Below are 17,982 nucleotides of genomic sequence, written 5' to 3'. Positions count from 1 at the left end.
CAACCAAGGACTATTCATGGAGATAACCTAGAACCCCTGCACAGATGTAGCCCATGGCAGGTCAGTGTCCAAGTGGGTCACCTAGTAATGGGAAGAGGGACTGCCTCTGACATAATCTGATTGGCCTGCTCTTTGATCACCTCCCCTGAGGGGGGAGCAGCCCTACCAGGCCACAGAAGAGGACAGTGCAGCCACTTTTGATGAGAACTGATAGACTAAGATCAGAAAGGAGAGGAGAACCTCCCCTATCAGTGGACTTGGGGAGGGGCATGCATGCAGAAACCGGAAGGAGGGTGGGATCGGGAGGGGAGGAGGAAGGGGCTTATGGGGGGATACAAAATGAATAAAGTGTAATTAATAAAAAATTTAAAAAAATAAAAAAGAATCTTTATTGAAAAAAAAATTCTGGAATTGAACATATCAATTTCTTCTGCTGCTTCATAAATTAAACAACCAAATACTAAATTCTGTCTTTCTCTCCCATCATCTCTCCCTCTCCCTCCTTCTGTTTCTCCTCCCACATCACCCTCTTTCTCAAGGTTCATGTCCATAAACACACAGATATTCTCATAAAAGAACTTGGCCTAGCAGTGCTTGCCTGTAATATCACCATTCATGAGTGTGAGCCTACAGGACTCTAAGTTCACACCCAGTAGCAGCTGCATACTGAGAGACTTTCTCAAACAACAACCACACCACCCACAACCACCACCACCAACAATCCAATAACAAAACAGCATGCACAAACATAAACTTTAAAAAAATCTGACTTTAAAAAACTGAAGGTATTTTCTGTGATCCTAGCCACAGGATAATCTGCCTTGATTAGAAAACACTACTCAAAAAAAAATATTAGACTGCCATTTTTGAAATATAAATTTAGGTAGTTGAACTAAATTATTTTGATAGATGACTCATAAGTAGAATTGGTACTTAAATTTCATTGACAACTTGCTGTTTTGCAGAGAACATTTTATTTCAGATAACTGAAGATAATTTACATACTGTTCATTTTACCTTAGAAGCTCAGTTAATGAATACACAAAACAAACCATGCCTGTGTCTATACTTCATACACATTTCTAGATGGAAAGTGACAAATTTAGACCATCATACAGAAATTTGAAAACATTTATCTTGATGATATTAAACATCTGCTTATTCCTAAATACCCAAGATGTTGCATGTCCTGCAGGAAAACAAAACAAAACAAAATAAAACAAAAAACCCTGATGACTACTGACTCTTTACCTATCTCTTGCATAAAAATGTGCATTTGCAAGCCTCTGTCTCTTCCTGTTTCAGACACATATACAATTTTCACACGGATACAGTAAGTATTGTAGGTAGAAGTGTCAGGTGTGGATTTTCTGTTATTATTGTTCTTAGTGAATATCTGAACAGCAGAAAGGCCTTTTATTTCCCTTTCAGAAAATAAAAGTGATAATTGTCATTTCAACGGTGTGAATTGAAAGGTAAAGATTTGCAAAATGAAGGTGCCTTGGTATTTCAGCTTTCATTTACAATGAAACTAGAGTGGGAGGGTTATAACACAAGGCAGTTTCTTCGTTGACTGACACCTATGAGGTTGAAATGTTATATAAAACATTTCCTGTCTCATGATATGTCTAAGCATTTTATTCTTCCTTAGTGCATTCAGTTAGGCCACTCAGATGAAATGACAGGAGTTGAGTTTGAACTTCTAAGGGATAATGCCCATGCCCCCTGTTCACAGTGATGGTTTGTCATGGGAGTGGTAATAAATATTGCTTCTAAGTTTCTGATTTCATTATATCCTAATTTCTCTGCATCACTTAAGACTGACTGTTCCAATCATTTCAGCTATGTCTTTTTAGTCTAATCTAATTGAAGAAAGACCCTTATTTTATAGGAAACAGGCAAAAATGATTATAAAATAACATTTATATTTTGGATATAAGTTTAAAATAAAAATACACATTCTTTTCAATTCTTAACATGTTAAATTAATGCCATATATTTGGTAATAGCACTTCTAAGCCTTTTAAATCACGATTGCTTTCAGTCCGTAATAGCAAAGGAAATGAATACTAAAATGAAAAAAATGGCTGAAACTTAGCAAATATTGGAGCCATAAAACAACACCCCCAGGAATGCCTTACCTTTGAGATCACTCAGGACAGAACCAAAGGAGCTAATGACCACATCGGCCTTCAGACGCACTATCTGCTCTTCATCTTCAATCCAGTTCCCAGTTTCATCTTGCTCAGTCCGAACAAATTGCATTGCCACAATTTTTCCATCTTTGACTATCACCTTTCGTGGGGACAGGAAAGGCAAAAACTCACATTTTTCTTCCTTAGCGAGCTCCATCTAAAACAAAAGATCAAGTAAATAAAACTTAAGAAACGTAGTTGATTTTCAAATCAAATTTACATGCTAATTGTTTATAATGTTTTAGTTTATATGAAGCTTTTTTTGCATTTTCCACCATAGCTGAGTTTGAATTTCAGGCATTAGCTCCTTGCGCAGGGGAATTTTGGATTCAAATGTGACAAAGAAACTAACAGTTACTTCCTCTAGGAGCAGTGTGGCAGAGCACTTTAGCAACACGTATGAGTCCATAGATTCAGTTTCCAGCACTCCAAAAAACAGGGTTTTTTTTTTGGTCAAGTTATTTATTAATTTGTCTATAATCAGACATGTGTGGTATTCTCAACTGTGATAGTCTAGGCTCCTCTCATATTCATTTTTGCAGAGTAAGTTATCTGTGTAATTATGCTAAAAATAAAAATAAATATTTTTTAACCAGCTGTATGTGACTGAACTAGAAAAAATCAATAAAGCAGCTGATCTACTCTCTGTGAGCACATGACTAGAATAGGAGGTAGAAAAAGAAAGCTAGAGAAGCTTGGACGACTCATTTTTCCTTTAGAACAGCACAGTCATGAGGAGCACCAATGAAAAATCAAAAAGAGAGAGAGGAACAGACATCCTCGAAACCTACTTTTTCTTTGTAATATATCCTATCACTAAATGGGAATTGTGTATTTCATGCCTAATAGGTTGCGCATTCACACAGAAGGTTCATATTTATTAACTTATTATTTTCCTCTTTCTGTTTCAGATGATACTCAGGCATTTGTCAATATAATCAGAACTGGTCTTTTGAGTGTCTGACAAAAAACGAAATAGTAGAAAATGAGCCCTGGCAAAGAACTTTGACATCCCTGTGACGCCAGGTGGGGTCTTGGTGGGACCCTGACTGAGTGACATATGGTTTCTGGGAGGCAAAGCATCTCTTAAATGATCCCAAATTATAAAATCAGTATGGTGATTAATATATGTTTTCTGTTTGCAACACATTTGCATAATGTAGCTCAAGAAACAAGCTTAGGGTGTTTCAAGAACGAGAAGGGATACCAACTTTTAATCACACTGCCACACTTGAGTGAATGACATTGCCAAATGTTCATGGGTTGAATAAGTCAATCCAGCAGGAGTATTTATAATTGTCCTACTTTCTGAGAAGCGTGTAAGTGAAATCAGGACTATGTTACTGGTGTTACAGAATGTGCCTGGTGGATTGATTTAGAACGTGGTGTGTCCTCTCCTGTATTTCTTGCCTATTGACAGTTTGCATTTCTTTGTGCACACAATCTCTTAAAGTATTTAGCAAAGTTGCTGTTACATTTGGAAAGAAAGTTAGGTAATCCTAGTAAATAAGAAAAAAAAAATCCTTAAAATTTTCCTTAGCATCTTTGCATCTTTTGCCCATGCTCCTTGGGTTTGGAGGACACCAGAATCCATGTTATGTTTTCAAACAAACAAACTGGTTTCTAATACATGCTCAAATTATATCGTGGCTTACATATTTTTTTTCATATTGGTATATACATTCAGAAGCATGCATCGTGGTTCACACAGGTTGTGAAGAATACAAGATAATGGAAAATCCACCTCTTTAACTGTATTTTTTTTTTTTTGGAAACAAGGAAAAGGAAACAAAACTCATAAATGTCTGAAAGAACCCTTTTAAGCTTCATCTTAGAACAAGCATAGTATGTGCTTTAGCCCATAGTTGCTGTCGTAAGTATCCTCCCCAGATAGGCTCTTCCACCAGCCTTTGGGTTATAGCTCAACCCGGAAAGCTGGAAAGAACCCCTGGTGCTGATCCTCACAATGAGATGCAGTGAGAGGACAAGGTAACTCAGTGTACAGCAACCATAATCCATATGAAATAAAAAAAAAATTGTAGAAGCCAGAGTATACGGTTGAGCTGGAAGCATGTCTGGTTTATTTCTAGGCTACACCTAGAAAAAGAAATTTTTCTAGTCCATGGCCACATGCTTTCTGTGTTCTCTCATGGTCTTTATTCTGTGCACCCAAATCCTACTATATCATAATTTTCTAATATGACAGGGATGAGAATTTGCTAAAGACACTTAGCTTCCTTGACCCCTGCTTGACAGTGTGAAGAGGACTAGCAGTGTGAACACTGGCCTTCCACCAGATCATTCTAAGCTCCTGTCCTAAACTGGAGAAGGTATGAATAGATTATGGGGTGGTGCCCTATAATCTCAACACATGCAGCAGTTATTTTGCATTAAATACAATTGTTTACTGCTAATCACTTTATAAAGAAGGAGAGAGTTAAGGGAAACAGAAAATATCATCTAAACATATGTATTTACTGAGGAAATGTTCATGCTGTAGAGAAAAGGATAATGGAACTATTATAAGACCTGTTGTATTGGGAGATAGTAAAATATTAGAAACATGGGAAGATGGACATGTGAAATTATACATCAGATACATGGCAGTTCAGTGGCCAAGTGGGTTACCTAGGACTATTCATGGAGATAACCTAGAACCCCTGCACAGATGTAGCCCATGGCAGGTCAGTGTCCAAGTGGGTCACCTAGTAATGGGAAGAGGGACTGCCTCTGACATAATCTGATTGGCCTGCTCGTTGATCACCTCCCCCTGAGGGGGGAGCAGTCTTACCTGGCCACAGTAGAGGACAATGCAGCCACTTTTGATGAGAACTGATAGACTAAGATCAGAAAGAAGAGGAGAACCTCCCTATTAATGGACTTGGGGAGTGGCATGCATGCAGAAAGGGGAGGGAGGGTGAGATCGGGAGGGGAGGAAGGAGGGACTTATGGGGGATACAAAATGAATAAAGTGTAATTAATAAAAAAATTAAAAAAATAATGCTCCCATTTAATAAAGGTCAGTTTATTCTAAAAAAAAATACCCTTTCAGTAATTTAAGAGCATAATGTAGGAATATACTTTTGCATTTAAAATTATAATTTATTTTGGTGAGTGTGTGTGTGTGTGTGTGTGTGTGTATGTGTGCATGCATGTGTGTGTGAGTGTGTGGGCATGTGAGTGTATGGGCATGTGGGGGGTATGTGTGTGCATGTGTATGTGTGTACGTGTGTGTGTTTTGTAAGTGGGTGCACAGGTGCCATATATGTATGTGGAGGTCCAAAGGAAACTGAGTTAATTCTCTCCTTCTGCGTGGGTCCTGGGGAATCAATTCCAGGCGTAAAGTTTGGTATTAGGTGTCTATATCTTCCAAGTCATCTTGTCAGCCTAATTTCACTTCTTAGTAGGTCTGCTTGATAATAGTAAATGATGCTATCAGATTTTCTTTTCAATACTTCACCTATAGCATATCATCTTCCCACTGAAGATACATTATGACAGCTATATATTAGTTATGAAAAAACATTGCCACAAACCAATCTTTTCTTCATGTTGTGGTACAAAAGGCCAGGGCACCACTGTTCATTTTGCAGACCGAATGCCAAGCCTCATGTACTCTGCTGCACACCAGCCTAACCTAAAATCTATCTAAACGCATGCAACCTGAACACCCTAATATGAATATGTAAAATCAAAATACTAAAAAGCCCATACTTGTATTTATATCACAAATGAAAAATTCACTTCCAGTCTCATTTAGAGGGTTACAGTGAGGGCTACACACAAAAAAAATATTGTTTAAAATTTCTTTCATGAGTCTTTCAAGTCCCTCAGTGGTAGGCTCCTGTCCTGTTTTCCCCCTCTTCCGATGTCCTTCCCATTTGCCTTTCTGAGTGAGATTGATCATCTTACCCAGGGCCCTTCTTCTTGCTTAGCTTCTATAGATATACAAATTTTAGTATGTTTATCTTATATTATATGTCTAATATCCACTTATTAGTAAGTATATACCGTGTGTGTGTTTCTACTTCTGGGATATCTTTGAAAACTCTACGCAGCATGTTATTAAAGCAGATGCTGAGGCTCGTAGCCAAACTTTGGGCATAGTGCAGGAAATCTTACAAAAGAAGGGAGAGATAGAAAGACCTGGAGGGGACAGGAGCCCCACAAGGAGAGCAACAGAACCAAAAAATTTGGGCCCAGGGGTCTTTTTGGAGACTTATACTTCAACAAGGACCATGTATGAAGATAATCTAGAACCTCTTCACAGATGTAGCCCATGGCATCTCAGTCTCTAAGTGGGTACCCTAGTAAGGGGAACAAGAATTGTCACTGTCTCTTACATGAACTCAGTGGCTGGCTCTTTGATCACCTTCCCCTGAGTGGGGAAGCAGCCTTACCAGACCACAGAGGAAGGCAATGCAACCAGTCTTGATGAAACCTGATAGGCTAGGGTCAGATGGAAGGGGAAGAGGACCTCCCCTAGCAGTGGACTTGGAAAGTACAGGGAGGACATGAGGGAGGAAGGGAGGGGTAGGAAGGGTATGAGGGAGGAGCTACAGCTGGGATACAAAATGAATAAACTGCAATTAATATAAAAATAAAAATATCTTCCATGATATACGTATAGGGGAATACTAAACATAAACAATTTTAATGTTCATATTTTGGTTGCCCCCTCAGGATAGGTAATTATGCATATGCAAATGTTCTATTTTTCTTTGTAAAACTCCCAAATCTGAAACACTTCAGGTTATAAGCATTCTATCAGTGCTGTACAACATGTATATTTATTTCCCCTTTGGAGATGAGAGGCATCATATCAAAAATTATGTTAAAGAATGACATACTTAGGTAACACCCTAACTTAGCTTCTGTATGATCTTCATTTTGTCCAAGGGGAACCGGTGTGCTACATACTGTGTCAAATAGTACTGCGGCCTCTTCATAGGACTTTGTCCTGCTTAGGGCAGTGAAGAACATTGCCAAATGCCCATGGGTTGAACACAGACACATGGAAAGACCTGGGGTTGGTGAACCCAACTCTCTGATGGAGGAATGGTAAAACTTCGAAAGCTTGGCATATTGATTACACACACTTGAACAGAGATGCAGCGTTACTGCATACAGCTGAATAAAGTAGGTGAGGGTTTTGGTAGAGCGGTGTATTAAGTACACAGGTTTAGCTAATTTCAGTAGAAGTAGTCCTTGTAGAGGTCATGGGTCTCAGACTATAAATATTTAGGGCGAGAGACCTATGATAGACATTTGCTTCAGAAACTATCAACATCCACACATGGACCAGGGAAAGGCTTTGTTATTTCTTTTGAGATTGACCCTGGGGTGGGAGGCCATGTGTCTGAGGCTCTGGGCTTCTTGGTATGGCTGACTCAAGTCAACAACACATGTTCATTGGAGACTTTATGCACTTTGGGTTTCCTCTGCTCCACACTCTGTAAGGCTGTTCAACTCTGTCACTGAGACTTGATGATGCAAATATAAGAGGCAACAACAGAGCCTCTTACTAGAGGGAAGCTAGAGGGATAGAGAGATTCCTCAAGAGTCAAGCCTCCCTCTCAAAATAAATACAAGAGTGTATTAAATTCATGAAACCAAGGAATAAATTTATGACTCAGTTCTAGAAATGAGTTAATAGAGACCTAAATAGAGTCTCAATTAGGAACAGAGCAGGTTTCACAACATGGAATAAAAAAGCAAAAACATATTATCTCAAGGTAGAAAAACAAAACAGGGTTTCAGTTTACTTAACAAATAGCAAACTATTCCACAGAACTATTTAAATACAGACAAGCTATATTATCAAAATTTCTATCTCAAGTGTTCAAAAGGCTATTGACTATTCAAATGATCAATGATTGATAATTTCAAACAAGTATACTTTCTGACAAATGTCATCCAGTGTGTCATATTCAGGAGCATCAAGATAGGGCGCCATCCTATTTCTTTCTGTAAAAAGGATTGGTACACAGAGGAATCCAAATCAATTATTATTATTTTTTTTATCAGAATGAGTGATAAAACATTACAAACTTTTGGAAGATTACTCAGAGTAGTGAACATAAAACTAGCTAGTTGTAGATTTCAGTGAATGGCTTTAAAACCCCTCCAAGTATAAGCAGATTGGTGTGGAGAAGATATGCTACCTGGCCATAATCCTACATTACATAACGAAAAAAGGGTCAGTTACCATCAGAATATTATGGATCAGATCAATCAGTTGTCAGGCTATATGTATACTCTTAATATTATGGTATTCATAAAAGCCAGCTTTCTAAACTAAGTAATTCACAAATGTCAGTGCTAGGTCCTCTTCATACTTAAAGTTGCTAATGTTCATTAATAATCAATAAGTATGAGAGTCTGGTATACAAATGCAGCTGTCATGGCATATTACCTACTTATATTTTCAATGATATATTATTAGTTATCTTTCTCATCATTGTGTTCGAAAGTCTTGAGAGGATATTTTATGTAAGGGAAGGGTTATTTTAAATCATGCTTTTAGAAAGTTTTCCAGTCCATGGTTCATTGGTCTGATATAGAAGAACATTTTTAACTCATTGTGGACAGGAACCAGATTGGGAACTATAGAGACAAAGAAACAGAGAGACAAAAAGACAGAAAGGTATCCAAGGCAAAAAATTCCCCAGGACGTAACCAGAGTGGTCTATACCATTCACCTAGATGCATCCACAAATGTTCACAGAAACTCTCCAAACAGCACTGCCTGCTATGGGTCAAATGTTTAATACATGAGTCTGTGTGGGACTTTTCATATTCAAGCAACCACGCAATTCTTACATGTGACAACCCGGACATCCAACCAACATGCAAACTTCTCTAACTCTTATTTTCACCAATAATTACTCAGAGAATATAGCCATGTGAAGCATCAATTTTCAACTGTTTGAGAGTTAGGTTCAACAAGTCAGTTTGTTACTTACTTTCATTCAGTATTAAAAAGTTAAAAAAAAATTCTTGGCTTTGATTTTCACTTCCATATTTAGGAAAGATATATGGTTGAAGCTAAGTAAAATAAAAATAGTTCGCTACAGCATGCAATAATGATAATCATTTTAATGATTAACTTTATGTAATGTGATGATTTGGTCTGATTAATATTACAGGCATCATACTGCAGAAATTATGAAACAACTTAATTTCCTATAATTAAAAGCATGATGTCAACTCATTTTTAGATTGCATATAGGCAAGGTAAGCATAGCTTATAAATCATAACGAGCAGAATCAAAACCAGCATATATTTAATTCTGGAATAAATGCTAATTATGCCAAAGTTTAACAAGTAATATGAAGAAACAATATTCTTTATAAAAAGAAAGCTCTAAGATCAGTATATTTAACTATTTATCAGTCAAATAACACAAAGACCAAAAGGATGTTATTTGTAGTCAAAATTGCTTAGTAATCTTCCGAGCCCAGTGTTAATTTTGGAAAAGATCTTATTTCATCACTGTTAAATGCTACGAATATTTATTGCTACACAGTCTAATACATGCAAAAATTGAACCCAATATTAAGTAGATCCTTAATTGATAACAAAATTGCTATTAGTTTTCATATGTAATAAAATACTGCTCGTCTTTAAAAAAGAACTCATGCTGTAAAACATACAGTACCTGTGCTCACAATGATAACATGACAAATAATTCTCTAGTAGTCCATATTTTAGGTGGGTTTCTGAACCTTCTATGCTCACCTGTGTACATTCCCGTGAAATCCAGATTTAACAGGGTATCATTTAAGTTAGTGTATCAAAATCCCAGACCCTCATTTTATAAACCTCTCTGAATCTGATCATCTTCCCCATTCTCTGTCATTGAGGTTATATCTAATCTCCTAATCTAGCATTAGAAAGAACACTGATAAAAAATAGAACCAATAGGATTAAGCCTTATTTTGGAAGGCCCCACTTTTGAATATTTTAATTCATCTATCACACATTACACCTTGGTATTACTCACAGTTGCTTATGTTGTATTTGGAGCTGAAATCTGATGAAGGCATAACAATGAAAACTGACTATCGAGAGTCAGATGTTCTGGTTAACCTGACTTGTTCATGTTCTGGGTTAAATCTGGATGTTGCCTGAAAGTAAACTGATAGGCCTAGACATTTCAGAATCCTAACATTTAGCCCATCAAAAGTCTTCATCGTGTGTAAACACAGTGAATTTATCCAAATATGAGTTGTGCCGTATAGGTCTTTCTATCTCCCCCTTAATGGGATAAATAAGAGGTTTCTTAACTTGCAAGTGGCTTCCAGTGTCATCTGCTAATTTCCAATTAAATGTCATGGCATGTGTGTCCATTCTCTCTGTGCGTGTGTCTCTCTGTCTGTGTCTCTCTCTTTGTATATCTTTCTCATGTATGTAGATACACCACAAACACATACAATCATAATAAATATATATCTATTTAAAAGGACAGAGTAGAAAATATGCTATTCAAGCTATATTTGAAAGTAACCTTGAATGCTTGGTTAGTGGGTCAGAGAGAGTTCTGGAATGAATATCTTCTCTGTCTCATGAACAGTGTTGAGAAAAGAAGGAAGTTCATCTCAACAGTCACTGGGGCTTGTTTAAATCCACGAATGAGCACGCTCATGGGAAACAAAGCTAGTAATTTCAAATGAGGCCATCCTTGTCTGTGTAATGTTCGGAGCAGGACAGGCCTCCTAGAAAATGACGCAAGTGTGCAGTCCTATAAGCTATGCCACTAAGTGTAAAGTGGAGGTAGAACTAGCTGTCTTCTGTGTGAAAGGTGGAACTACGCACATCTCCTAGAGTCAGCTTGACCTGAGTGGCAAGTAGTGGTACTGCATGAGGAGACCTGCCAGCGCCAGTGCGTTTCCTCTTGGTTACCTGACACCTTCTACTCGCTGGCTTAGTGATAAACCCTGAAACAAAGTACTACCAATCATGCTGGTTTAATTTTAAAATCTAATCACCTAGTTATTTTGGTTACCAAAGAAATAAAGGAACACAGTAAATTCTAACTACCTACACGTAATACCATACTCCTGAATTTATTGGACAATTTGTATTTACTTTTATAATTAAAAAATATTTTATATATATTCCCTTTACATCCCAATCGTAGCCCCCTCCCTCATCTCCTCCTGGTTCCACCAACCTTCTTTCTCCATATACCCCTCATAGTCCTCATAAAGAAAGAGCACTCCTCCTTAAGCCCACAACTTTTCTTAGTGACTCTGCCTCAACAGTGTCCTCATCCCATGTTTGTGGAGTTTTTATTTTTTATTTTTTACTTATTTCTAATAGCTGACTGAGTGCAATTAATGCTACCTATGTTCCCAGGGGTAAGCATGCCACCTAATGAAAGGGTTCCACTCCTGAAAAAAAAAATTCTTTATCCCTCAGCAGTCCCCAACTGCCAATAGTTATTCCACAAGGGGTGGTGTCTTTTGACTCTCTCCCTCACTCATACTGAAATTTTGGCAGCTTTATAATTTTTTTTTTTGGTACACAAATTAACAGGGAGTAAGTATTGGAATGCACGACAATTTAAAATCCACTGCCTACCACAGTCATCACTGTTCTCTCTTAAAACTCTTCAAAAGGCAAAACATTTTGAGCATAAAGGCATACTACTCCACATGAGAGCTGTAGTACACATTGGATAAATACGGTAGTTCTCTCACTGAGTCCTTACAAGCTGGATTGGGCCACTACTGAGCTGCAGCAATCAGAGCTGCAGCATAAGGAATAGTTGAGAGACTATAAAGTGACTTCGCCAGCTCTCATAAAGCATATCACTTCTAGGAAGAAAAGAACATTTTTATACTCTTCATTTATGACTGATGACATTCCCTTAAACCTGACTAGATCTCATGGTTCTTCACCTTAAATTTTGCTGGAGTAAAGCTATTCTGGCTGCTACTGTAACATTACACAAAAAGATTTTCCCGTATAACTTGGTGTGTTGGAGATATCTTTTTTTTCAATCTGGAAACAACTAGATATTCAAATTCTGTATCAATTACAATTCTCTCTTCTTCTATAAAATGCCAGTCTTCCCCTAATTCTGCTATGTTTTAATTAAGTTTGATGTTTTCATATTCCTTGATCATGTTTTCTGGTTTTATCATGTTTTCAGTCCTCAGTTAACTTTTAAGAGTCCAGAGTCCATAAATAATTAATTTTGGATGATGATTTTAAAGTGTGTCTTATTTTTAATAAAAGCAGGACAGGGTAGAAAAAAAAGAGTATTTGGCTTACAATTCTAAGTTACAATCCACTATTTGAGAGAAGTAAAAAAGGTAAGAGTTTGAAACAGCTGTCACACTATACCCACAGACAAGAGTTAAAGGAACCAAATGCACCTATGCTACCTGTTTGCTTGTCTGTGTTCAGATGGCTACTTTATTTTATACATCTTAGAGACCATTCTAGGGAATGGGGCTGCCCCACAATGGTATGTATCAACAGACAAACAAGAAAACTGCACCGAAGTCAGCCTGATCTAGAGAACTGATCAACTGAGATATTTTTCTAAGGCTGTTTTAGGTTTCGACAAGCTGTGTTTAAAAGTGAATATCACACCTGAAATGAGAGAAAATGAAAATTTAAAGTAAAAAAATAATAATTTATCTGAAACATATCTGAAATATTTTTGAGGTGTGGAAATGCATAGTATTCATTTCATTCCTATTTAAAATATTCTTACAAGTTTGAGATGCTTTATATATATTTATTTAACATGGGTCATTCATCAGCTAATTTGAAGGGGAAATTATTGTATTCATGTAGTCAACTAATGAACTGAATAAAAGAACTGATGGAAGAAATCTGCATTTTAATTTGTGAGATCATTATAAAGAAATATCAACCATTTATGGTGAGTATTAGAGCCGCAGAAAGCATAAAAGTCCAAAAAGAGTCTTGAAATAAACATGAATTAAGAAAATAACAGAAGAAGTCTTCAGGAAAAAAAAAATCTTCAGGGAGGGCCTTGAAGGGCAGTTATGTCACCTTTAAGAGAGAGAGAGAGAGAGAGAGAGAGAGAGAGAGAGAGAGAGAAGTAGCTAAGGTAGTCTTATGTTTGAAATCCTAGCTACTCAAGAAGGTTACACTGTAGGATCACAAGTTCAAGACACACCTGGCTTACACAGAGATTCCAGGCTATTTTTTGAAGCATTGGAAGAACTCATCTCAAAATATAATTAATAAAATTGGCTTGGAATGTAGCTCAGAAGTAAAATGCTTGTGTAAAATGTTGAAGGCTTATGCTCAATTTTCAGAACTAAAATATAAAATATGATAATTTTATGGTAATCCCTGTGTCTTTTTCTTTTACTATTCCTTTTTGAGTGCTACATACTGGCTAAAATATGGATTTAATAAATTACCACAATTCAGGGAAGATGGAACTTGTCTGTGATCCCAGTTCTCAGGAGGCTGAGGCAGGAGGATTAATTGGCCTGGTCTGGCTAGTAATTTCAAGACTAGCCTAGACTACAGTGTAAGGCCATTTGTTCAAATAAATGAATAAATAAAATAATTACATTTTAGGATTTCCACCTTATAAGACAATTTAAAAATATTAAGATCCAAAGTAAGTAGAATTAAAGGCAGAAAGGCTACTAAACTTAATACAGCAATATTTAATATGGTACATTCTCTCTCATATATATATATATATATATATATATATATATATATATATATATATAAAAGAGATTGGGAAAACATTCCAAAATATGAATCATCTTCAGCACTAGAGATACCCAGAGCCAACAACCCCCATGGCATTTTGAACATTGCCTTTAAATACACAATCTTGAATATACATGAGGTTTTTTGTTGGCTCTTGCCCAGATTGCAGTCCCCTCTCATATTTCTCTTTGGATAGTAGGATGACAAAACTTGGGGAATAGAAGAATCCTTACAAAGCATGTTGCTCCTGCACTGATATCATAGACAGAAAACTCAGACTGGGTTTTATAATCACGGAACAACATGCTCCAACTTTCATTTCCATACTTCTATTTCTTTCTAACCACTCACACGACACTAAACCAACACAACGTTACACCTGGTAAACACATTCATACATCTCATATCTCTGCCATCAAAAAGTATTCAATATGCACTTACTATAGTAGTACCCAGGGAGCTCCTAACTGCCATTAATTAACTTTGTTTGCCTGGGGGCCGTCGTGTATATTTATTTGTTTGTAATCAACTCCCCCCGGCCCATCATGCTAACAAGTCTCTGATCACATTCCATGAAGAATGGCTCTCAAATGTGTAGGTGACAAATGCAGAGGAGCAGTTGTGAATATCACCCTTGCTGGGGAAAATTAAATTTGTGAGCTTCTATAGGTTATTTACTAAAAATAATCACAGGCTGATGTATATACATATATATATATATATATATGTAATTAAATAAAAGCTAGGAAGCATCTGTTACTTGTACAAAAATAAACAAATAAAAAGGATCAGCAAGATACAGAGGATTAAACAAAGAATGTAGCTTTAACATTGTCATTTAATGTTCAATATGCTGTGTAGGCGGACTGTAAGTCGTGCCCCATAAAAGACATAATGTGGGATCTGTCTATTTTCCTGAAAGGATTCAGTTCATAGGTATATCCTTTCATATGGGAATGTACCATTTCAAAATCACAGTAAAACATTTTTGGACTAATGGACCAAATAATCAGGCACAAATATTTATATTAAGATAATAAATAGTCTTAATTATCAAGACAGCCAACCTTTTAAATAAGTAAAATTTTTGGTAACAGGAAAAGCTATTAAACCACTTACTATCCTGATAAAGCAACAGAGGATATAGTACAGAAAAGAATACCATATAGATGATACTCTGCTGCCATTTAGAAACTAGGTAGCTATACAACAGATTCCTGAAATATACTTTATGAATGGGATTTGTTATTAAAACTAATTCTGAGCTGCACTCTTCTCTACCATAATCAATAACACCTACAAAGTCCTTCTTTAACCTTATCGTTTAAATTGATCAAGTTAAGCAGGTCTATTGAGTCCTGACCTTCATGCCTCCTTTTAGGGATTCCCAATCGCCTACAGCATTCTGGCAGTTCTGTCTGATCTGTCAACAGCTTTTAATACCAGCATTTTGGGGGATTCTGCTATCCTGTGAAATTTAATCTCACCTATTTAAGCTTGCAGAAAGTACTGGAGGGAATTATTAACAGATTTTTCCTCATCTTCTTAAAGGATAGCGCTGAGTGATTGGCTGGTTTCCCCAAGGACTGAGGGCTGAGAAGTGCTAGTGTGTCAGTAGCATCCTATTTAGCATGTGTGTGAGGCCACTAGGGAGCCTGAGAGACATTTGGAATCAGAATTACATCAATATGCTGATGATGCCCTCCTATCTTCATCTCATCAAACCTATATCCTTCAGCATTAATGCTTTCTTAACTAAGATGGAAAGCGCCTCCAAACAGCACACTGCTTATGGTTCTAATTAGACAGCTGGAAACTCATTGATGATACATTAGAGCAGTGGACCAGCAGCCACAGCACCACCAGGGAGCTTGTTAAAATGCAAATTCTCAGGCCCACACCAAACTTACTTTGACAGAAACTCTGGGGACAGGACCTGGCGGTCTGTGTTTAGCTATGTGATTTTTAATCCACTCTAAATCTTGAAAACCTATGCATTAGAAAAAAAAACAAGCTTGCATTTGTCCTTAAAATTTTTATTATGAGATGCTTCCTAGTTTTATTGATTGAAATAATTTTAGATTCAGGCGTATTGGTCTTGGTCATTGTGGTGGTTTGAATGAAGGAAGGTCCTCCGTGAATGTGGATGTTTGAACACTTGGATCCCAATTGTCAGTGCTGTTTGGGGAGGTGAGGCAGTCTTACTGAGGAAGTACATCACTATGTGGACATGAAGATGTCACCGTCTTGACCTACCCAGGCTTTCTCTCTGCTTCGTTTTAGTTTTTGATGATGTGATCCCTCAGCTTCTTCTTCCTGCCACCATGCCCATCACACACTGCCAAGCCTCCTATGCCATCATGGACTATCCATCTGAAAGCATAACACCCAAATAGTCTTCCTCCTATAAATTGTCTTGGTTGTAGTATTTTGTCACAACAGCAGAAAATAAACTAATTATTAACCACAACCACAAGAGCAATTTCATGTCAAAAGTTATTGTCTCTGCAATAATTCATACCTGTTACTAAAGGCTCAGAAAAGTGTCTAATTGGTCTGCTTTTCCTCTCTCAAAAAAAAATGGAGTGAAGTTTTAAACATACGAATGCTAACATATGAATACTTACTCAGTTATGAGGCAATTTATTAGTAGACAAGCCATTTTTCCACATTTAACCCAAGTCCAAATGATTATATATTATATTTATAGGAGGAAAAAAACTCATTAGAAAGCTATGTAAGCTATGTTCTTTAACACTCATTGACTTTGAGAAAATAGAGTATGGTAGAAAAAAGTGTTGAGAGAATGAAGCATATGAGAAAAATAGAGAAACACAAAAGAATTGAGACACTGTTAGGAAAAATATGTCCCTGAACATAATCTCTCAAATTCCATGTATTGAAGTAGATAAATGATACTTGATATCCATGACACTGACAACTCTTTTTCACTGTAAACTTTGAGCGCTGTTTTGAACTATAGAAAACCAAGTAATGACTATGACAAACGAACATGGAAACCTCTATAAATGCTGGAGTCATTCAATTCAAAGTATCATGCATACTGGGCAAATACACAAGCTTGAAGTCTTTATATACTTTTATGTTAATATACTCCGCATGACATGTTACACATCTCATGTTCTGGCTTGGCCTAAAATTACTACATGAGCACTCTCGGAATGTAAAATTCGGTCAACCTATATGTTTAGTACAAGGAACCATAGTTTTGAGACTCTCTAGATAATACTGATACCACAACTGTTTGTTGAACACCTTACATGTGTCACTAACATGCTTGATAAGAAAAATGATAAAACTGAGCAAGAAAGATGTCCACAGTCTTTGATTTCATATAAAAGTCAACTCCTGGGGACAAGATGGCGGCGCCAGGAGAACATTGCATCTGAGGAGCAGGACCACATTTTCCATACAGTGACTAAGAGACTGAACTCTGGGCCCTAAAACAACAGCGATTGTGTTTCCCAGGTGAGAGGAAACCCCCACGGCATAGGAATCAGTCGGGTCCACTCTCAGGTCACCCAGCCAGAACCCGGAGGAGATCCCGGGTCGCACAGGCACTAGGTTGCCATACCAGAGCCACATGCATGTGTGTCCTGATCATCTTCCCAGGCTGATCGGTGGGCACAAAAAACACCAGAGACTGGGAGTCCCAGTCGCGAGAAAACCCCACAGGGAAGGAAGGAAACCGTACTGACTTAGGTCACCCAGTCTTTCCCTGGAAAAAGTCTCTCAGACTGGTGGGTACAAGTCGCCATCACTGAACTGGGCTCCAGCCGAGAGCACAGACAGTTGCTGCGCACCCAGCTCTCTGGCACAGACAGAGCTGTGCTCCCCAGGGCAACAGAGATTGCGAGTCCCTGTCAGGAGAAAACCCCACAGGGAAGGAAGCAAAGGGGACAGACTTAGGCCACCCAGTATATCCCTGAAAAAGGTCACACAGACCGGCCCAACCCAGGGACCTGCTGTGCACCAGATAGCCTGCTGTTACCAGGAGAGTGGTACACACACACCACAGATTATCGCTTGGGTACTGGGGCACAGAGC

At 37.6% G+C, this 17,982-nt stretch overlaps 1 protein-coding gene across 1 annotated transcript in view; it reads right to left on the bottom strand.

The window, feature by feature from the left end:
- The window catches only part of Dpyd (dihydropyrimidine dehydrogenase), an 844,213-nt gene that overhangs the window by 507,243 nt on the left and 318,988 nt on the right, over positions 1 to 17,982 (bottom strand). The window contains 1 exon segment of the mRNA XM_055628041.1: positions 2,142 to 2,352. Coding sequence (XP_055484016.1) covers positions 2,142 to 2,352 — 211 coding nt within the window.

The sequence above is a fragment of the Psammomys obesus genome, unplaced genomic scaffold, assembly GCF_907164565.1.
Source record: "Psammomys obesus unplaced genomic scaffold, mPsaObe1.curated_primary_1811, whole genome shotgun sequence".
Classification (NCBI taxonomy): domain Eukaryota; kingdom Metazoa; phylum Chordata; class Mammalia; order Rodentia; family Muridae; genus Psammomys; species Psammomys obesus.
The sequence above is the reverse complement of the archived record's forward strand: the minus strand, read 5'-3'. Positions and strand labels throughout refer to the sequence as shown.